The following is a 24312-nucleotide window of genomic DNA, read 5'->3' as shown; positions in this document are numbered from 1 at the left end:
GCGCTAGTTTGACTGACACGATAAAAAAAAAATGTGCAACAGAATTGTGAATGCATTGCTTGTGTCTTATCCGATCGCTAAATCAGCAGGACCCCATAACATGGTCTTCTTTATTGATGTTCTTTGTTGTCCTTCAAATTTATTTCATGAAAACATCTATTTCATGGAGGTTTTGCTAGTAAAAGAATGTGTAAATTGGACAAACGCTGTTCGTATTTAAAAAAGAAAAAAATGTTCAGACTTATGAACCTTACCTTTTTCATTGTTAAAAAGTTAGGCAAAAACGCAGATCTGATAAATTGAAGGCATTAGGTTCTGAGCTTGGACACCTTTGTAAAAGCATTTTATCAATATCGGTATTTTCAGTAAGGGGTGTTCGGTCGAGGCCATGCACAAATGTTTATAAATATTTTAAAATATCTTGTAAGTACTGATCGTTCTTTTTCAAATCACTGGTTGCTTGAGTATGTTCACAAGGAATAACACCAAATGAATGCTTTTAAAATATGAGTTCCAATGGTCACTTATGAATATCATACGAAATTTCAGGTCTTTAGAAGAGCTACTTAGATAAATAACAGTATTTTTCTACATTGTTAACAAACACAAATGCAAATAACGATTACGCGTGCTTGAAACAATAATCCCAACTAATAAAACCACTGTGTTCATCCTTTTACTATCGGGACACCTCATACCTTTACTTGATTAGTAATGGATGACTCTTTCATATTCCGAAGTGCAATATGAGAGTTATCGGACTTAGGTCAGCCATGCTAATAAAGCAAGTTTCGTAAGCAGAAGATATATTTGATCACAACACTTTCAGCTCGATATGTTTTCCGCAAATTCTACAGTACCTCAGGTAAGATAATGTATATTTTATAACAACAATGCATTGATAACACTGTTTGTCCAAGGCGAACTAAACAAATTGAGGAAATGTCATCTGATGAAATTGGCAGATGTTGAAATAACAAATACGTTCCTTTACACTGATATTGGAAATGGTTTTTAACTAGGCAGTTACTTGTAGAAAATACACTATTATCCTCTGATTCTTGAGAAGGCTTATATAATGAATGTTTCCTGCTTTCTGTTTATTATTATTATTTAATCTTTTTTTTTCTATTTCATATAACTATGACTGATAATACGTGGTTATATAACCTGTTTTATCATACATAACATCAGGGACGTCCCTGATTACATAAAATAAGCATTGTTATTCGTAAAACATTTGTATGACGACTTATTTGTTACCGAAATATATAGAATGGATGGTCAGTGTCTAAAAACATGAGCTGCATTATGGCGACAAAGATGAAAGACAAATGTGGCGAGCAGATATTTTAAGACACTGACCATATATTCTATCTATCCCGCAACTTTAATTGAAAATCACACCATCAAAGCTTCAACAGTTTTGTTGTTCAATCTCTTTGATGTTACCATGTTTATTACAACATATGAAATCACATATTTCAACACTTCGTCATATTGTTAAACTTAATTTTTGTAAATTCAGAAAGTAATTCTGTTGAATTTACATGCTAAAACACAGTTATCGGTCACTGCTGAATATGTAAAAATATCTGTGGCATGTGTATTCCGAATAAGGCAGCATCAGTTGCAGAATAAATAAATTAATATAACTGATAAGAATCAGCAAAGCTTACATGCCATAATGACATTCTGGTTTGATAGTATCAAGAAGATAAAACAACAATAAATTTTGGTCAGCTGGTTAGTACATAAAGAAATGAAGACAATTTGGTGTGTTACAGTGAGTGCATTATTAAATCATGACACTGGTTGGTGTTATAGGCTGAATACTTTGAGGAATAAAAAAAAATTTAATTCATACCAATTTCATTGTAAAAAATCAAATGATTAAAAGTAAGTCAAACAAATTAAGGGAAAAAAATGCAGCCATAGTACTCTTGATTAACATTAGCTATGGTTAAAGTGCAGAGCACCTATGCTCTATGCCTTTCACTTTCGGATACTCCACGACTTTTACTTCCAGTAGAATTTCTTGGGTTTATAAAATCCTAAGACCTCTCGTCCTAGGCATGAAAAGAACAGGTCTTAATGGTCTGACACATATTACAGATAGAGAGCTTAATTCCCTCACCAAAGGTGCCCGAAGAATTTCACTCTTTTACTAGAGTTTTTGTAAGAAAACATTTTGAAAGATCAATAATTCTGTAAAATGTTTGATGTATTTTGCTTATCAGTAGGTTATCCATGCACTCTATGTAATATGTAAATATATGTATAATTAATCTAACTATAAATGTTATTTATTTTAGTGTAATTACGGAAGATGTTCAAGTCTTGATAATGCATACTAATATTGAAAATTAATCACACGTTTGACTAGAAATGTAATTGTCTCTTTACCTATTTCATATTTTTCAGTAAGGTTACTGTTCTTCACTTGTACATATATATGGTAAATGTATCAGCTTTACGACTGATTGGGACTGAGTCTGGTTTCTCATCATTCTGGTTGTAAAGATAAACAAGGGATGAGGACTATAAAGTCACCAGAAGTCTGTAGAATTACAGCCCCTTACCCTGTACAAGCTGGTGCTAGTTGTGATTTTAAAGTATTCAGGGTAATAAGATAGCAGAAGATATTCAGGAACGGTGTATACATTATCTTTCATGGTTTTTACATTATAGGTTGTCACAGCACTTGCCCAGATTCCAGCATTATTAAACCATGCTAGAAACTTCAGTTTAACCAAGACTCTCAGCACGACTTCACACATACCACTACCCAACAGAAAGGACAGACCTCACTATAACAGACATGCTGCAAAACATAAAGCACAGACTATGGAAGAGCTTATTGTAAGTATTGGACTGACTTAACCAAAAAAATCATCATGTAACAGTAATAAATGTTGAGACAAAAACATTAATGGTATGTGATGGCAATAGAGAAAGACCATTGAAAAAGGACATCCCACAGGGGTATGTTGTGAGACCATTAAACCAATTGATCATTAAAATACTACCCCAATTCTGGATTTTTAAGGCTAGTTTGATATTATACGAGGATAAATATTTACGGCATACTTTCAACTCCAGGATTTATGAGCATTAGTAGCTTTTTACTATATATTACAAGATAAGATTTGGTTGTACATTCTCAATTCCAGGAATGCTTGGATGCCAAAGATGTTCAGATTATTTCACAAACAGTGAAAAAAGCAGAACTTCTCAATGTGTATCAGAACAATCCACTGAGGAGCAGCATGCTTGGATTATCTAACTCTCATATTTCTGCACCTACGTTTTTTGAAAATAAAACAGGTAAGTTGATATTCATAGAAACATTTATTTATTTTTATCACATGCACACAGTCAAGACTTTACCTGTATAGTGTGTTATGATTAACAATCACATAACTACATGTATCATACAGTGAATACAAATATGCTAATAAAATTTTAGAAGCCTCCAGTGCTTTTCTAGGTGTATTGTTATTTAATGAGGAATACTCTTATATGTATCATTTTTAACATGCAATTTCACTGGGTTCAAAATTCAGATTATTTGTTTATAGATACAAAATTTGAACTTCAGATTTGATGACATTATACACAGAGAACTGCTTCACTGTTGCTTTCAAGAATAAGAAAGATGTTGTTAACATTATGGAGCTAAAGAACTGCTTCACTGTTTTCAAGCATAAGAAAGATCGCATTGATCTTCTGTGGCTAAATCTAAGAAATATTGAACCTGAAGCCAGCCTTCCGTATAGGGTTAGCTTATGGACTTGGGGGGAAAACCAAGAATTTATTAGGGATTGGCGTTTGTTTAAGGAAGCAATAGAAGTGATCAATGAAATGAGTAATGGATGTTTGTTATTAAGGTGCCATCCCCACTTCTTAAGATAGCTGGTCTTTAAATTCTGATTCATTTGTCCCATGTATTTACACAAAGCAAACAGTGTTGATTTTAATCAGTATGCACTGTGCAAGAAAGAAGCTATGCCTCCAAATACGGTTTCAATATCAAAAACATGTTTTGATATTGTTGTATGTAAACTAGCTAGAAGCATTATTTTAATTATTAAGTATGTCAATATATAATAAGTAGACCTAACAATTAGTAAGAATAAACCTTAATCAAATTTCTCTCGGTCCATTTGCATATTACTTTTCCTCAAATAGATTCAACATCAGACTTCTTAACCAAAGGAAAACATAAAAGACAAGTCACAGCAGGGCTCTCGATCTGCCAGGTTTGGGGCCGATATTCCCAATGCAAAATAGTATCTTTTTCCCAATTTAGACCCCAAGTTTTCCCAATTCTTAGAAAAACGCCGCTATTTTTCCAAATTCTAAGGGCCCCGGGCCCCGGACCCCAGTCCCAAAATATAGGGTGTGAGAGCCCAGCACAGGATCATAAACATAGTCATCTATCTAGTGATGTCTGACTTCATGCATTCTACAAAATCACAGTTGAATGACAAACATTTTATTGTGTATATGTTTATATCATGCAAATGTCTTACAGTATAAATCATTTGGAATGTAGAATGTGGAACAACTATATAGAGCTAGTTTGCACTTATGTTTCATTGAGTCAGTAAATATGCTTAGTGATGGTCCAAAAATAATTTGAATTCCGTTTAAAGAAAAACGAATGGAATGAATTCTGAAATTGAAAAAGAAGTCTATAGTTTAAGTACAACTTAACAAGATATTTATCCTGTATGTTAAAAAAAAATAATTTAAGAGGAGTCATGTACCAATTTTGTTTTAATACAGGTTTCCCAGAATCATTATTGAGGTCACCATTTCCAGGACAGATGCATCTTCAACACCTTATATGTTCTTCTCGGACCAATATTAGTAAGTGTTGTAGCTTTACCAGTAACCCGATAAGCAAGTGTTGTAGCTTTACCAGTAACCCTATAAGCCAGTGTTGTAGCTTTACCAGTAACCCTATAAGCCAGTGTTGTAGCTTTACCAGTAACCCTATAAGCCAGTGTTGTAGCTTTACCAGTAACCCTATAAGCCAGTGTTGTAGCTTTACCAGTAACCCTGTAAGCAAGTGTTGTAGCTCTACCAGTAACCCTATAAGCCAGTGTTGTAGCTTTACCAGTAACCCTGTAAGCAAGTGTTGTAGCTCTACCAGTAACCCTATAAGCCAGTGTTGTAGCTTTACCAGTAACCCTGTAAGCAAGTGTTGTAGCTCTACCAGTAACCCTATAAGCCGGTGTTGTAGCTTTACCAGTAACCCTATAAGCCAGTGTTGTAGCTTTACCAGTAACCCTATAAGCCGGTGTTGTAGCTTTACCAGTAACCCTATAAGCAAGTGTTATAGCTCTACCAGTAACCCTATAAGCCGGTGTTGTAGCTCTACCAGTAACCCTATAAGCAAGTGTTGTAGCTTTACCAGTAACCCTATAAGCAAGTGTTGTAGTTTTACCAGTAACCCTATAAGCAAGTGTTGTAGCTTTACCAGTAACCCTATAAGCAAGTGTTGTAGATCTTCCCAGAACAGTATAAGTAAGTGTTTTCAATCTACCAGGAACCATACATGTATTAGTAAGTAATGAAGCTGTACCAGTATCAGTTTCAGTAAGTGTTGTAGATCTACCAGGAACAGTATCAGTAAGCGTTGTAGCTCTACCAGGAACAGTATCATTAAGTGTTGTAGCTCTACCAGGAACAGTATCATTAAGTGTTATAGCTCTACCAGGAACAGTATCATTAAGTGTTATAGCTCTACCAGGAACAGTATCAGTAAGTGTCGTAGATCTACCAGGAACAGTATCATTAAGTGTTGTAGCTCTACCAGGAACAGTATCATTAAGTGTTATAGCTCTACCAGGAAAAGTATTAGTCCAGTTTTCTCTAACAGTAATTAAGGCCTTTTGTGCACTTCAATCTTGGCCAACAAAAGTGATTAGTATAAGTTGAAATAACATTTCTCACAATAGTTGTAAGATAAGTTTAAATTTTATTTCTGGTATGCTGTTAGAGCTTTAAGACATTGGCCATATTTTTGAGATTAATATAAGTTATTGCTGTCTCATCATTTACATATAAATGTCTAGATACACCTCTATTTGTTGGTTACAGTGTTTGAACAAAGGAGAGGATTTGAATCAAAGAAGAGAAGAAAAGAAGCTGCAGAGGAAGCAAATTCAAAGGTATCAATTACTTCATGGTTGATTGATTTTTGGTGGTAAAAAATGTGTTTTCTATTCTATTCATACCATCAATGAAATTCAGTAACACAAGTGAGGTCGATTTTATTGAGTCAAATCTTCCAAATAAGTGTCATTGAGGGGCCAAATTGATTCACATGTAAAGACTCTTTATGGCAGTTGTAAGGTACATCATATTTGCTCAATATGCTAGTACATTCCTTTAATTACATCTGTGGAATATATCATAATAAGATTTCAAAACCTCAAACCACAATTAGTATATTATTGTGCTTAATGAAACTATTTTATCATTATAAAGTTGAGTGTGCTTAACTGATTTTATCACAACCAAGTATGTAGCTGAAAGTGTTTGATAATTTTCAGGAGACTGTAAAAGACGAGATGAAGGATGCATCTAAAAAGTCTGTTCAACTACTTACACGGATTTTCCTTATAGGATTATTGGTATTTCTTATCATACGTAAGTATGATTTTCCAGACTATGATCAACAGAAATCATTTTTGATTTCTTAGCCCATTATTGTCAAATCACAAATATATATAGCATCTATCTTGCCTGGAGCTCTCATTTTGAAAGTTATATTCTTTTTGTGAAATAGTTTTTGAGGTCATATTCTTTTTGTGAAATAGTTTTTGAGGTCGTGCTTGTTAGGTATTTTAGTGTAAATGCTACCACATACACTGTTTTGTTGTCTCATCTTATCCAGTTGTCCAGGATAACCTATAGTCATTGCGTTTTGTCTATTGTTGTGTGCCCTGACTGTGTATAAGACTTCTTGCATTTAAAATTTCTCAAGCTCCATCTGTAGGATTCAGCTCAGACTTGTTTGAAATGTTCCTCTGTGCTGTTTTTCCAGTTTGTACAATATGGCCATCATGACCAAAGTGTTGAATAAGATATTTCAAAGTTTTTATCAAGTTCCATTAATGTCATTGAACTTTAAATTTATGGGATGTTAAGGAAAGGAAGTAAAAAATGTTTTTCATTTTTTTACCTCGTCAGAAGTTTCACATGGTAGTCATTTCATAACATGATCACACAATCATGTTTTTTGAACAACTCCTGTTTCAAAATTCTTTCCATTTTCCACCTGTGGGATTCAGCTTACACTTCCCTGAAAATCTCATGACCTAGAATTGGTTATTTTTGGGTCAATCCAAAATCCATTTTGGCTGCCAAAATTTGTTGAATTGTCGAGAAACTGAAATAAAGAGAATTGTTTCTGTTGCCTTTACTACATATATGGAATGGTTTTAATCATTTAATGTTTTTATAGTCGGATGACTTTTAAGGCCCATGGGCCTCTTGTTCATCAGAAACCCCAATAGGTATGTATAAAAAAACCTATGTTTGATTTATTGAAAACATTGTGTTATTTGACTGTGTTGTATTATTATGTAACCCATTACAACAGCCTTGTTTTATATATGTGTTTGTAGGATACCTATCTGGACCAGGATTGATGCTGTTTGATTTTGAAATAAAGCCTACTAGGTCAAACACATGCTTTGATGATGTACAGGGGGTATGTAAAAAATCAAACTCTAACTAAACTCCTGTTAAAAAATGGACTTTTGTTAATGCTATAGTATGATTGATAGCTAAAGTCAAGGTCACTCTCTATTACTATAAATAGAATATTTCTATCATTACACGAATCACTCAAAGATCAGAATAAATGGAGGATACAATAAACATTGGTGACAAGATGATGAAAGATTTATTGAAACTGTTTTTATACACAAGGATAGCTTTAACTCACTTTGTCTGAAATGGTTGGAACAGAATTTATAGAAATACAAGGGTTGAATGACAACAATGTTTTTAAAAGAAAAAAATAGATATTTTAGATATGTACGGATTTCTGACAGGCTGTATAACATACCTTACATGCCTAGTATATTATCATGGGTTACACTGTATTATATACAAATATTTGTTGTAGTGTTATGAAGCAAAACAGGAATTAATTGACATTGTCAACTTTCTGAAGAACCCCATCCGTTTCACTTCTGTCGGTGCAAAGCTTCCAAAAGGTCAGTAATATATTATCAGGAAAATATCTTAATTTTCTAAAAGGGATTAATTGGTTCCTATGCTCCTGCTCACTTGAGCTCTTCTTAAATCATACACAGATAAATATGAAGGAGAATTTCAGAATATCTCTTTGTAATCGATTGTATGACTGTTTAGAAAACATATTTCCGACTTCGGTTTGACGTGGTTGTCACATTTGTTTAGGTCATTAATATACTTGATACACAAATACACACTTCGTTACAGAAAGGAATTATATCAGAGTTGATACCTTTATTTCAATGATATTTTGTCAGGTGTATTGTTATCTGGACCTCCAGGAGTTGGGAAGACTCTGCTGGCCAGGGCTGTAGCTGGTAAGATTAAGGCAGAAGAAGTAAATTATGTTTTTCTGTCATCCTTGTGTCTTCATTACTGATCTTTTGACACTTCTTTATATTGCTTCACAATGTCCTTGCTTTGATTGTCATAGTATTTGGAAACTGATTTAATTTTGACTGAAATCTAAAAATTATCTGTTTTTTGTAAATGATAAATACAAAATATAACATGTCTCATTGAGAACTGTTAATCAATGTGGTTGATAAATCACATTGAGAACTGTTTATCAATTTGGTTGATAAAAAAATCCATCCTAAAACTTAACACTTTTTCACTATGGAAAAAGAGTACAACTTTGAATGCAGTATAGCAGATATTTTTTAGGTCAAACATGGTGTGTTCATCCCTTTTATGTTTTGCTCGTTTCTGAATCCTAATGATGTTAGATTCTATTGAAAACAGCATTTGGTCACAGTGTGAAAACAAAGCCTTGCTTCATAGAGATGTTTATTTGTTATAGGAGGCATATAACCATTGATTTTCGTTTCTTTAACAGGAGAAGCTAACGTTCCATTTTTCCAAGTGACAGGCTCAGAATTTGATGAAATGTTTGTAGGCACAGGGGCTAAGAAAGTCCGCACTCTTTTCAGTAAGTTATTTGTTCTCAGATGTCAAATGCAAGGACACTTTCCTTCATTTTATGTAATTTCATTTTAACAGTTTTTTTATATTACATTTAGCTCACATGAACAAGTTGATATGGGTTTAAGAGATGGCACTAATTTTGTTTCAATTAATTGTTCAGCTTAGTAACCAAACTCACATTGTTGATATTTCAGCTTCAAAGAATGCTACTTTTAGACTACAGCAATGTTAGTCAAAATCAAGTAATAAGCCAGCTGACCAACTGGGTCAAATGTAAGGTCTTCCAAGGAAAAGGCCAATTTGTTTGTCAGTTAACTTGTGGATATTTTTTAGCTCACCTGTTTAAAGAGTAGTGGGGCTGATGTAGTCACCATGGCATTTGCAATACTCTTGTTAAGATATGTATTTGAAGTGTTTAAGATCAGAAACTTCAATTGCAATATCTTAATTATTAGTGTTTATGTTGCATAAGGCATAACAGTGAGTTTAACTTCAGCTTAGACTACTTTCAGTGGTTTTTTTTGGGTTTTTTTGTTTTTTTTTGTTTTTTTTTGTGGGGTGGGGGGGGGGGAGGACCTCTTAGTTTTACAGGCATTTCTTTCTGCTGGAGACTTTCCTAACTTGTCATGAACTTTCTAGGGAACAATGTTATTGATGAAAAAATTTCATTTGCAGAAACTGCTAAGAGTGTTGCACCCTGTGTAGTCTTCATCGATGAGCTTGATAGTGTTGGTAGTAAAAGGGCTAATACCGGAATGCATCCCTATGCTAATCAGACTATAAATCAGCTGCTTGCAGAGATGGATGGGTAAGAGACAAACAATTTAATGAAACCTTTTCAAAAATTTATTACAAAACTTTACCCTTGATTAACTTCTGTAGGGTTTAAGGTAAAGTATTTTATGTTACATCGTTCTGTTATGTGGCCTATTCTGTCAGTGTGGTAATAATTATATATCTAAAACCTTAATATCTTGTGGTTTCATCTATAAAGTCATTGTTTTAAGAGTCTGTATGTCCATTCCAGGGTTCCACCAAGTGTTGGATATTCAAGTATGGGTGTTGATTTCTTTGTTGCACTTTGAAGATAGCAAACCACTTTTTTACCCTTCCAATTTTCACTGACAATTCTTGTCTACTTGAAAACTTATAACCAAAGAGGTCATATAATTATCAACTCTCATGTTAGTTTAGTCCCTGAAAGAATATGGTATATTATCCAGCAGAGAGTGTAGGTCTCAGATATCTTTACACCTACAGTATTTTCATGGTTATAAGCCGAACAGATATATAAGCTGCTAAGCGAATTTTTATCAGTTTTTTTAAGATTTGATCCACATATTAGCGGCACTTGAGTGTAAGCCCCACCCATTCTTACGATGTGGTAACCCTTATGTTGATATAACAGACAATAGAGGGCAATTTATCAAGATGGTCAATGAAACAATATAAGTTTGCAAATAAATTATACACAGACAATTCTTTATTTTCTTGATGAGTTTCAAGAATGTAAAATAGCAATTATCTAAGTCGTTTGGTTTGGGAGCCTTCAAAGATTGTCTACGCACAGATATATGGCCTGATGTTACATATAGTTTACTAACAATATCTCCATTTGTGTCTTTACTGTTAAATATTAGCAAAGGTCTTTACTTGCTGACAAAATTCTTGTAGTCCCATATTGCTTTTTGTAAGTTACACAAAGCCATTTTTATTGTAAACAAACAAGGCGGTTGTTCTAGAATTTGATCCATAACCTGAGGCTATTGAAAATTTCCCCTATGACTTCTGAAGCAACCACGAAATTTCAGAAGATATTATTGATTCACATGAAAAGAAATTATTAATGTTATTTTTATTTCAATCTTAAAATCATCACAAACATGTGATGGACAGATACTTGTAAAAACTTGATACCATCTCATACTTATTATCTGCCTTCTCCGCATAGCCTGGCGCTGGAAGCGCTTTATAATAACAACTGCATGGCTATCTTGAAGATAGCCCAGTCCGAGTTTGGATAAAAAATTCTGAGTGATGTGTGCATATTAAAAAATAAATCATGGCTGGCTGTGAAGAAAAATCATTTGTGAATTAACGACAGGTTGGCCTGTAGCATGAATATTTCGCCTTTTTGAGAAAAAACAGGGATTCCTCCAAGGGGGTAGGCAGTGACCTAGATCATACACTTGAGAAGTTGTTGACCGTTAAGTTTTGATAAGGCTGTTGTTTGGTTTGTTATTTTTAAGTGCTAATGAAATTTGAGTCTATATATACTTGTGGTACTGGTGTACTAGTACACTTCATTTTTTTTTTTTTTTTTTCTTCAATCTGCCAATTTTATTCATCCACATATAAGCCGCACTGGTATATATGCCATCTGCCAAGGAATAAAGCTGCAGCTTACAATCTGGAAAATACAGTTTATCAAAATGGAAACATTCAGCTTGAAAAAATATTGTTTCATATAAATTACAAAAATTGTAGTGAAAGTTGATAGTGCATGTGTAAATATGACACTTCATACTCAGGTTGATTGAGGGGGTCATAGGTATGATCAGGATATAATAATTTTTTTTTATTTTGATCCCCAACATTTTTTTTCAATACAGATTTCAGCCCAATAGTGGAGTAATAGTGATTGGAGCTACAAACAGAAGCCAACATTTGGACAGGTAAGAGGGACAAAGATTTGAGAGTTATCTCCCTTTATCATAATACAGGACAAGTGTAGATATAAGCGCTTGGTTTTGATCAAGGCCATTTCTTTCAGTCCTAGAAAAAGTGTTGTTAAATATAATTCAGAGTCAAAGGAGTCAAGCTTTTTTAATGCCAAATTTCTTCGTAAACCAATAAAAACCTTAGGTTTTTGGCATGTGGTCAGTAGCTTTCTGTGGATACATGTAGAAATGAATTCAAGCTGTCCGTGAATAGGAGTAGATATTAATTCATTATGACATAGGTTTGATTTGTCAAAATCACTTGAATAATGTAATAATGTTGAAATAAAGTAGTAGAGGTCATAGATCAATTTGCTATTGGGTCTTTGAACTGAAGTGTTATAAAATTTGAAAACAAAAATATGTTAAGTTTTTAGTGTAAGAGATGTTCTTTGATAAACATTGTATCAGGTGAAAGTACGGGCCTATTTTACCTCATATTTACAATATTTTGATTTACAATGTCTAGGTCATAAGGTACCTTCACTGTGAAAAGCAGGGTTTTCCATAATTTTGTTAGTAGTAGGCTGTGTAGTGAAAGTAGGAGGCTGGCGAAGCTAGCCGACCCAAGCCGCAATGCGGCGAGGTGGGGGTGGCCTGCCGTGTATGTGTAGTCGTGTACGGAACATTAATACGGAACTGGATTGTTGTAGGCAGCCAAATGATCAAAGTAGCCAGTCAAATTGGCCGGCGACCGGCTCTTATGGAAAACCCTGGAAAAGAAATCAAAAGTTTGAACAACAGTATGTGAATATACATATCGTTTTGGAAAATTTCATTTATGCGATGAATACTTTTCTTGTTTCAGTGCCATTGTACGTGCAGGTCGCTTTGATGTGGAAATAAAAGTTCGTGTACCTCCTTTGAGAGAAAGGAGAGAGTTATTTGAATACTTTCTGAACAAACCAAATATAACGCTGCATCAAGGTAAGGCAATGGCTGAAGGCATCATTGTTGTAGTACTGAATCATTATGTTGTCACAGAAGTGGTTTACGCACAAAGTGTGAAGCAAAATATTCTGGTACTGAAAGTTTCCTCACTGTGGATGGGGAAGGAAACAGGTAGTTTTATGAGTACACTGATTGCTTGGTGTCATATTGGACTTTAAATTTCTATATCAGGACTTGGTTATTGGTAGCATGAATTAATGTTCCGTCAATTTCAGTTTATTTGCAATATGTTTTTATCCCTCATTCGCCATCAGATGGTGGATTGTAAATCGCTCTCCATCCGTGTTCCATCCACCTTTCTTGTTAATACTATTTCTTGAGAGAAGTTCTTGATGAATCATTCCCATATTTCAGATGTAGGTTCCCCCATGGTCCCACATATATGTCCCTAATTATTTTTCCTTTCTTTTTATATAATGATAATTGGAAAAACGAATGGCTGACATGGGGCAATCTTGGATTTTAACAATTATACTACATTATTGGTTTTCTTTGGAAGTGTTTGATGGATCATTCTCACATTTAAGATATGTAGGTTTCCCTTAGTCCCTAAGTTTTGTATATTTTATATGGGGACAAATCACAAAGAACAGAAAAGATGGGAAAAGATTCAACTGGTTCAAAGAACAGATGAAGTTGATGCAATGGTGGGTGCCAAGATTGCTTTGGGAACTCCCATTGTCTAATTTTTTATTGACTATGCCATAATTACACTTATGGTGTGGATGAGGTGGGTGTAATTTCTGATATTATTGTGGTGCAGTTTTTAATTTCATAAAATTTTCACTGTTATTTCAAAGCTGCCATGTCATTCTGACAGATTGGTAGAAATACCACTTGGTTTTATGCGGCGTAGCTTGTAATGTTGTTGTTGGGGTTTTACAGATGTGAACATCGATGATTTGGCCAGAACCAGTGTGGGGTTCACAGGTAAGTCATCAGTCTTTTGTTGGAAATCTTTATAGAAAAGTTATGTACCACTGAAGTGGATCCAGTCATCAACAAAAGATTCTGATCAATGTGACCACAATTAAATTTTATGTAATTGTTGAAAAGAATGTTCTAATGAACTATAGGCTTTTGTGGTTGTAAGAATTATGAAAGATGTAGTTCTGTTTTAGAAATCAAAAATGCCTGCTTGTTAGATATTCTTTCATAAATGAAGGAAATTTGTTGTGGTTTTGATGATTGTTTTGCCATGATTGTATTTTTCTGTTGCCTTGTTTTTCTGTAGGAGCTGATATAGAAAACATGGTCAATCAGGCAGCTCTCCACTGTGCTCTCCGCAACAGTAACGTCATCTGCCAACAGGACCTGGATTTTGCTAAGGACAAAGTAACAATGGGCAAGTTTGTCTCTCATTCAAAGAACTTGTACCAATTTTCAGCCCACCATCATCAGATGGAGGGCTGTTTAGCTCACCTTTCATTTGTGGTCTGTCGTGTGTCTGTCCTTTAACAGGTATTGGAGGGATCTGTCTCAAATCTTGTATGTAGATTCTCCTTGGTTCCTAGTTTTGCATGTTCAACTTGGTATTGATTGCAAAAACATAACAACCAACAGGCAACCATATTGTATTCTTTAGGTTGAAGTTTGTTATTTGTGTTTCTTGAGAAATATTTAATGCATCTTTATCAAATCAGTCATTATTGGGAAAGCAGAGGAAAGAAAAGAAATTAAGCTTCAATAAAGATCCTATAATGATAGATGCAAAGATCTCTTTAAGATCTTTTTTTATTGAGTGAAATGAAATGATTTTACATCTATTCTTATTATTACAACCTAACCATTAATAAGTATTTACACATTTATAGTGTATTTAGAATGCCACTGTGTCTAACAAAAGATTTATTATACTAAAATTGTCCAAATATAGAGCTCCTGTAACAGGTGACCCAGCCGTCGGGGGTTTAAAAAAAACAACACAAAACAAAAAAAAAGCTTTTGTGCTAAGAATTTTTATTAAATTATTTGGTATTTACCAGTTTCAAAGTAAATAATATTAGACTTGGAAAAAAAATGAGTGAATAAAAATGAAATAAAACAAGAAAACAAAGTGGATGAGAAGTGTATTGACTGAATTTCAAACCCTCCAGCCACAATTGAGACCAGTGAAGTGGTTCCTTGTTTAAAACTAGAAAGCTAAGGCACGACGTATTTGTTGACTGTTTGCTCCACATAGCATAAACAGTTAAACTATGAGTAACTCATAAGTAGCATGCTCAAAAGGCAAAAGTAGCCAATAAGTTTCTGGAGTAGTGAACCACAGAGATAAATGTTTCTGAGTCGTTTAGAAGCTATACAATAATGACACTTTCAAATGCACAGATACTCTAGTGTTTACAAAGTGGCAGGCCTTGAGGTAATATATATCAGCAAGTAAGTCTTATATAATGTTGAAACGTTTCGTTATATCGATGAATCAGTCCATAATTAAACTACAACAAGTGTTCCTGAATGTTGTTAATCCTTCATTTTCTCAATATGTTGACCAAATTGTAAGGGGCTCTATAGAATATCTCTGATATCCATTCAGAACCTAGCCACAATCTTAGACATATAGAGTGTTGGTTCTTCAATATTGTTTACTCGTTTTATTAGACTATAATGACCAACCATTGGGTTAGTTAAAAGTTTCAATTTTTTATAGTTGTACATTTGAGTTCCCTTCCTGTCAAGTTTATAGTGTAAGATTTTCAAAGGTGAACACCAGGTAGTTTGGGGGACTTAGGTAAGGGGCGTTATAAAAAAAAATCCATTGTCATCAAAATGGAGGCTTCTGATTGGTAGAAATTTAGATATTGTCTCATTTTAGTGAAATTTGGTATGTGGGTGCATGACATGTGAAACATGATGGTGTTGTCAGTTTTCTGATAGGACCTGAATGACCAACCAGTGAATTTGTTAAAAGTTTCATGCTATAGCTGTACATCAGGGTTCCTTGACTGTGTCAAGTTTATTGTTAAAAAATTTTTTAAAGGTGTACATCCATTACCATTAATACTTTCTGGCGTTGACACAGTATTAAATAACAGCAGGATTGCTTGAAGTAAATACAAATTCTATGTTGTAAGTCTTGGGTAAAACATGATACATATTTCTTTATCTAAATTTGTATTTTTCTTGTCAATACATGTTTAAAGAGCATTTCATCTGGCTGTGTTAAAGTGTTTTCTCTTATCTGTTACTCTGTAGATGATAATTTTGTAATTGTATTTACATACCCTCAGGTCCTGCTATGAAGCACAAAATACCAGATGAGAACACTAATCGTGTGACAGCATACCATGAAGCTGGCCATACTATTGTCAGTTTGTTCACACCGAATGCAGCACCCTTGTACAAAGTCACCATTCAGGCACGAGGCCAGACTTTGGGACATGTATGTAGTTGTAATCATACAAAATAACCAGAAGTATTTGTCGTATTAAGCATATTGACATTTATATTATGTGATTTTATTTGGTTAACATAGACTAAGATAAATGGTCCATCTTCTGTTATATGTTACATAGACTCAAATAAATCATCCTTTTTCTGTAATTTCATATGGTTTACATAGACTAAGATAGGTTATTCATCTTCTCTGACTTTGTATGGTTCAAATAGACTAACGAATTAAATCCAACTCTTGTTTTGTATAGTCTTACTTGTTAAGTAGAACAGAAATCACAAATGCTTGTACTATATATGTAATAGTGAGTCATGTTCTTTAAAATAGTATCATTTGATAGTGCTCAAGATACATTCAAACCTATAAAAAGCGTTATTTTAAGCTGGCTGTTATTAAAATCTTATTTATATCTCACCAAGAACAATAACCCTGATGAAACCTCGCCCTTAGAGGGGAAACAATTAGACCAAAAATAACCCACAAACTGGCTTAACTGGGGTATGTTGTAATTGAAACTATTTATATTCAACAATAACTCAGGTGAATCCTTCTGTATTCAGGATGTGAAACATAATTTAGCATAATGCTAATCTCCTGAACAATCCTCTTATTCAGTAACTGCTTTGATGAAATGTACAATGTTTAGAATCTGTTATTGCAGACTGCCTTCAGTTTGGATAAAGATGAATATAATGTTTCCAAGGCACAGCTGATGGCAAGGATGGATGTAGCTATGGGAGGTCGCGTAGCAGAAGAACTAGTGTTCGGATCAGACAAAGTCAGCACTGGTGTGTGAAGTATTTAGTCATATATTAACTAGTGATGTACAAATTTCAAGTTTCCATGGTTAAATACATTGTTTTTCGTTATAAGCATAAGATTGACATGCGTTGACATGTTAACATCATCTATTAATATTCCATCAAATGATTTCTATAGGTTTACACAGCCTTATTTCATAATTTGGTACACAGCTTCCTTTGATGAAAACTGCCAAATTAGTCACACACAAAAAAAAAGATTGAATAGATGTTAGCTTGTTAGTTTGTTAGTTTGGTGAAGGTTTTTTAGCATATGTTTAAACAGATGACTTTGACACACATGAACATTCAAGAGCAATGTTTGTGAAAGTGAGATGTATTCTTTTATTCAGATCTTGAAATTTCAAAATTTTTTCTAAAGTACACTAATTTGACATGACAGAAATAAACTCTGAATGTAATATTTATTTGTAGGGTATTGTAAATAAATAATGATTTAGATAAAAAGAGTGAATTGATACTGGGTAAGACTGATTTCACAATAGTAGACAAACTGACAAACAATCTTAGACATATGAGAAAACCACTCCACAATGAACAGTTTAATCAGAATTCCACAAAGGTAATACATTCCAAGACAAAATAGTTTGCTAAAAAGGTTAAATTGAATCATGCCAGTTCCATGCATAGGTAGGTTAATTTGTTAACCAAGGGAATGCCCATCTCCAGCTCCAACCGAACTCGCTCATCTTAGGATTTATTCCAAGACCTCTATGATTTTTCACAATTTCTAAGAAATTTACAAGTTCGTAAATGAAATATCAACTGCTGTTCCCTTTTCTGTATGGAAACTTCCACAAAGCTGTCTTGTGTTATTCACACCAGTAATGAATTATATATCCATTTACATACATTCAAGTGATCCAAAGAAAACTTTCACAAATAATTCTACTGAGTATTTGGTACTTATTTACATAGCAATACCATAAGCATTTAATTCTCAACATTCATTGTAAAATAATTAATGAAAAAAAAAGTCCCCTTCCTGCCTCTTCATATTGAACACCTATTAGTTGAGCTAAGGCTAACCCATAATAAAAACTTCTTCAATTTTCGTATTTCATTGGAGGTGATCTTTAACCCAAAGTGACATTTTTATATAAATCCAGATGAGAAAAATCATAAGTTGGAGAAATTCTCCAAGAGCCAATGTTTTACAACGTTCATATTTGTTGTGGTTAATCTGCTAGATAAGAATAATAGAGTAAAAGGGGCGGACACTGAAGCCAAGTTTCAAAAGACTATATTCTTTCTTCTACAGCTGGTTGCAGACATGTTTCAGCCTTTTTTTTTATTTACACATTGTCACATATGTCCATGATTCTCTCATAATCTGGGCCACTCCGGTCATTATGCCTCTGCCATAAAAAAAGAATGCTTTAAAAGCTGCCTTGTCTATATAAAGGCTTACTTCTTATTTAAGGGTGTATGGACAGTTTAAAAGTATGAAAGCTATTTTCCTCTACAAAACATTGAGGGTTGTTATAGCTTCTGGATGGTCTTGATCTATTTTTAAAATGTATTATTATTCCTAGTTGAATAAATGTATTCAAGAATCCTATACCTTTTTCAACACACAGTAAGATCTGGTAATAGAAATGCTCAATCATGACGTTGACTGTATCTTTCAATATGTATTGTGTTTGCCTCAAACAATATATATTAAATGATTATCATGTATATAATCTACTGTATACTTTTTTACACAGTTATATAGATACTAAAGTAAGTCTTTATCTGGGATGTTTAAGGATTAAAAACAATGAATTAATAAATAGATCTGATTTTGTGATGGAAACAAATGCTACTATTGGTGAAGCATTGACCTACGTAACCTCAGAAAAAGATCCGAGATGCACGGTTTGATGCTCTCTACTCATAGCATTCTGTATTTCTCAGGGATTTGAGAATTGGACCGATCTGTGTTTTCCTGGTTGTGTCCTTGGACAAGATATTTTATCCTAATTGTTGCAGATAAGAGTTGACAGGCCTCTTGTATAAGTGTATTGTTCTGGTATAGTAGCCACCAAATAAAGAGACTCCCCAACATTAAAAACATACAATAATTAGTAACCAAGGGTAATCAAGTGCACACATCTGCAAAGGAATCCATTGTAGTAATCTCAGCTATCATAGATTCAGTAAACCTTTTTCTCCCAAATCAAATATCTACATATATTTATGAAAATTGTCATAGAAAAACACATAAAACAATTTTAGCTTTAGTTAGAAAGTGGTCTTTTGAAAATAATGCTTGGTTTAACTTTTCACATTTAAAAGGGGGTAGAAACCTACAGTCAGTTGTTGTTTCATAATTTTCACAGCTAAAGTTGCAAATAATACTTAAAACCATGACAAATGAGCATAGCTATGAAATCATTGAACATTGGAAAGCCAAAAATCAATATATAGAGGATATTCTGTGTTTCTTTATCTGATAAACATTATTCAGTATTTTCTTTTTTTAACGATTGCTCACATATAGCATCAGATATATTTTCATTGAAAAACCTTTTAATCTAATTCAGTACATAAAATGAAATTAAACTTTGTTTCGACAGGAGCGTCATCAGATTTCCAGATGGCCACAGCTACCGCCCAAGCCATGGTTACACAGTATGGGATGTCAGATAAGGTGGGTACAGAAAGGAGATTAAAGTGGAACATTTTCAGCTTGTCATCATACTCTCATTTATATCGATACATGTAGTAGTGTTGAGCTGAAAATTTTTAGCTTGTCATACTGTCACTGGCACTCAAAAGATTTGCCTGTCAATTAATACCACAAGGCTTTCAATCTGTACTGTTTGAACTTTTAAAAATTGATAGGATGACATTTCTGCAGGACACAATAAAACACAACATCATTATGACGAGGAGCAAAGTTATACTAAAATACAGAACTTCATTATTCTGAAATACAGAACTGTTAAAGATTGTTCTAAAGCAAGTAATCTTGTCCATGTAGAGAGTTATCAGTGTGGTGGTTATTAGGTTGTGTCTTGTATTCAATGTGGCATCAAACTGACAAATATTGATCTAGTGACAGAAATCTCAAGGTTGAGAAAAAACGAAACTAATAAACAGCTGATATGCATCTCATAATAGATATTGTGCATGCTCATCAGTAGTGCATTTCCCTACAAGTGTTTGATTACATCTTAAGATCTTATCATAAGGACAAACTCAGTCTATTTGAGGACTATTTTTTGAGACTTAACTTACTTTTCATCCAATGGTAAGAAGCAGTTAGGTAAGGTTTTTCAGAAAGCTAAAGCACTACAACAACCAAACCTGGTGGATGAATATGATAGTGTGTCAAAGTCAGGAAAAACAATAGAAATTTGGATCCAATTTTCCAGGTGAATAAACTTGAATCCTCTGAGAATCACTGATTGTCCCTTCAATTATTTACAGATTCTGCAGAGATAGTTGACAGTGTCTTCAATCTCTGGCTTTAAATATGTTATGATATTATTGCATATAGAAATCATAAACAAATTATATTCACTTCCTGTGTTTTTGATGTCTACTTTCAGATTGGCATTCATGTATTTTCTGAAAATGACAAGCCTTCCGGGGCCATGCAGGACCTTATAGACCAGGAGGTACAACGTCTACTCAATGTAAGAACTTTTACTTTGAATTTTATCCATCTCACTGTTCACTAATCTTAACTTTGGAAATGTTTGTTGGGAAAGGTTATATTTTACGATACATTATACATGTATCAGAGGTATTGGACCATCCAATATTTTGGAATCCTAGGAAGCAGAAGCTCAGATCAACTTAATCACGTACTATCTAACTTTTTTAAAGCTGTTTGTTAACAATTTCTTTTAATTCAAAAGTATTTCTAAATCAGCTGGAAGGATATTTAGGGATAAGTTATCAAAAAAAAAAAAAAAACACAAACAAACAAATAAGAAACTACTAGGCATGGATAACACTAGTACAATGTTGCATTGAAAATATTAATTGATAAATTGACATGGTTGGTGAGGTCCCAGATGAAAAATTTGAACTGTCCTGGTTTGTTCCTAAGGACTGGTTTGTGCCATCTCAATTCAGTCCAATATGTCAGTATATGTATTTCCTCAAATATATTAGTTGAATGACCGGATTCTAGCTAAATTTGGTCGCTAGTATATTTCATTTTCTTTGGTAGTTCATGGATGGCTCTGACTTAACAAAAAATTTTGAAAGACTCTTAAAAAACCTACTTGGAAGTTTGTATGATGTTACTTTTTAAAGAAGATTTGCTTCTGATTAATTCAACATTATCACAGAAGAAGCAGAACCATTTCTGATCAGAAAACATATATCCTTATTAAACCAAAGTTACAAAAGATGTTGTATATTGTCAAAAAAGATGTTTACTTGGCTATTGTACAATGGAAATAATGATAAATGATGTTAATATTATGGATTCTGTTAATTTTATGTGATCTGCTTTCATAGGAGTCCTATGCACGGGCTGTGGATTTGTTGAAAAAGCACAGAGATGAACTTAATCGATTAGCAGCTGCTCTACTAAAGTATGAAATACTGAGCAAAGAGGATGTGCAGGCAGTGATTGCAGGGAAAAAACCAAAGCCTCCTATGCCCAGCCCTCAGATTATTGTGGACAAAATCATCTTCCCCGATAAACCAGGCCAGAATAACTTATGAAACCAGAATTTTTATTAGCGAGTTTCTTAAAGGACAATGACACAATGCTTATTAAAATGTTAGTATTACCATAAGCATGCCTAGTCAAGTATAAGTCATGTGTTGGTTTGTAATACAAATCATTGTGTACTTTATATAACACAATGAAATGATGCCATCATTGTCCCAAAGAATATTTGAATCAATTCATTGATGGGGCATTTGTTTTGCTGGTTTTTTATTTTGTTTTTGTGCTTTTTAAAGGTTAAATACAAAAGAAAATAAGGAAAATTAAACCTTGCATGGATGAGGGGGGAATTTGAAAATAAGCTGGTACAAATCTGACTGTAGCTATTTCAGTGGCTTTATATTTAAGTCTATAGAATATTTGTACTGTTGTAGCCAATGATCTTGTCACATATTGAAGAAAGCGAGTGGAAAACAAGGACTATAACAAATGTTTTTTTCAATGAAACTATTGATATGATTGTGATATATAATACTAAAATGAACCGGTGCAAAATGTATGCACCATTGAAAGTTACGTCAGATCTGTGAACCTCTGTAACTTGTTTGTTGTTTGCAAATGTAATATATATACCTGGTATATACCAAGTAAGTCTTCAAAATGTTTCTAATCAAGCTGTAAATAAGGGGAAAGAAAAATAGACAATAGTGTGTTCTGTACTGAAACAAAATCATCTTATGGGTTTTTTTTATCGTCCTGAATGAATTTTATTGAACGATTCTTCATTATATGTCCTTTTTTTAAAGTTGATTTTCTTGTTATAACTTGTTTTTAGTTTTCGTGGTCCAATGGATCAGTGGCATAACATTTAGTCTGCAGGACACAAGACCCTATGAAGGAACTTGTGTTCTTTGTGCCTGGTTTCTTACTATCTGATGGGGTTCATAAGATGTATATTTTAAAAGTATATATTTTGTGAATTTTGACCAAATAAGGCCTGAAACAAAATTTGATGAATAAAGGGGACTCAGTTTTACAAAGAGGGTCTAGCTCTCAGTGGGTAGGGACGAATATATTGGAAACAGGATTTTTTTTTTTTTTTTATCTTGTCCTTCCATTAAGATAAGGATTGTATGACAAATTTCTGTCAAAATGATCAAATTTTTGAAAGAAAGGGTTCAACAAGAGTCAGAATGTACAAAGACGGGTCTGTAACCTTCTTCTCCTATGTGGATAAAGGGAACTTTGATCCAATTTGAATTGGTCCATCTTTTGTTGCAAGACTTGCTCATAGGTCAAACCTTAATTCTGTATCATTGTTGGAATATTTGAAATATTTCTGTAAAGGAGAATATTTTGTCATGATTGCTGAAGTGAATTTATTAAGATATGATATGATTATCATTAGGGTGGGTTTTTTTTTTTTTTTTCTTCTTTTTACTTTAAATACTTAAAATTATGTAAAAGTAATTGAAAACTTCATGATGGGATACTTTCATCATTTCACGTTTGGATACTTTTTTGTATTCGAGTGCTGTGTAAAGAAATTCACATTAAAGTCAGTGGAAGAGTGACTAGATGTTGCAATGACAAAAGTGGGATTTACAAATGCCCAGGCAAGGGGGATAATAACATAGGGACTGGCATGTAGAGTGAAAATAGGAATGTGGTATTGAACGAAAGGGTTTTTGGTTTAGAAAGGTATGGATAAAGTATTTTAAAGAGGTTTAGGATAAAAAGGTGGACACATCTGAGTAAAAGATGTTATATAGAATGTTACAGAATATACATGGTAGTTAGATAATGAGAACATTATTTCTCTTACTAATATCTGTGAGATCTGTGTGATGTGGAAGAAAAACTTCTGGCAGTGTGTGGAAATGGCAAGAATTGAGAGGATAACACTGTTTAAGGTTGAAGAATACAAACTAATTTTATTATTTTATCATGATTAAAATATTTCAAAGTAAAAACTGTGTTTGTCAATAATGATGTCCCTTCTTTGTAAGCAGTGTGGACATATTTTTAGTTAAGAAGATAAGTTTTTATAATACAACCAGCAGAAAATGTGTGATGTTTCAATGACTACACAGTCAATTTCATCAAAAAAATGATCATTGTGGAGTGTACTAGCATCGACGTACATAGTGTATGAGAGGGTAAGGGATCAACCAACTTTTTTGGCTGTATAAATGTGCTATGTACGCTAAGGTTGAAAATTGTGATGAGATGGTAAACAGGTTATAGACTAAATAATATAGTACATGGTAGAAAAGTACTGTTGACAATTCAGCTAGGCTTTGTTTAAAACTTGGTCACTGGTTGTATTTTGAAAAATTCTATTCCACTAACATTGCAAACCTGAAGAAAACGTTTTGAAATTATTTTCAGCTTGCTTGATTTAAAGGGCTGAAGTGCTAAAATATGACTACACTGTATTAACTGTCTTAAACGTTTTCATAGTCACTTCCAAATTACTCTGTTGTCGATTACTCTTCAGCTACAGGCAGTCTGAGGAAAGGTTAATGTTTCTTCCATTCTGTCCCCGATTGGATGTTACAAAGGACTGCTATTGGGACGAAATGCACATGGGCAATTAGA

The 24312-nt window shown here is 33.6% G+C and overlaps 1 protein-coding gene across 1 annotated transcript; it reads left to right on the top strand.

Moving 5' to 3' along the window:
- The first annotated feature begins 776 nt into the window (after positions 1 to 776).
- LOC132548124 (ATP-dependent zinc metalloprotease YME1L1-like) lies at positions 777 to 23684 on the top strand. The gene is made up of 20 exons (XM_060211945.1): positions 777 to 865; positions 2692 to 2862; positions 3174 to 3327; positions 4792 to 4875; positions 6112 to 6182; positions 6567 to 6663; positions 7644 to 7729; positions 8150 to 8240; positions 8538 to 8597; positions 9119 to 9211; positions 9883 to 10015; positions 11820 to 11882; positions 12736 to 12854; positions 13764 to 13808; positions 14113 to 14223; positions 16109 to 16260; positions 16934 to 17060; positions 19655 to 19728; positions 20633 to 20719; positions 21555 to 23684. The coding sequence occupies exons 1-20, from the start codon at positions 836 to 838 to the stop codon at positions 21762 to 21764; spliced, it is 2058 nt and encodes a 685-aa protein (XP_060067928.1). The 5' UTR covers positions 777 to 835; the 3' UTR covers positions 21765 to 23684.
- The last annotated feature ends 628 nt before the right edge of the window (positions 23685 to 24312 follow it).

This window comes from Ylistrum balloti, unplaced genomic scaffold (assembly GCF_031769215.1).
Source record: "Ylistrum balloti isolate Yb309-2 unplaced genomic scaffold, AGI_CSIRO_Ybal_v1 Utg370006, whole genome shotgun sequence".
NCBI classification, from domain to species: domain Eukaryota; kingdom Metazoa; phylum Mollusca; class Bivalvia; order Pectinida; family Pectinidae; genus Ylistrum; species Ylistrum balloti.
Note: the sequence above shows the minus strand (reverse complement) of the source record. Positions and strands in the feature narration are given on the sequence as shown.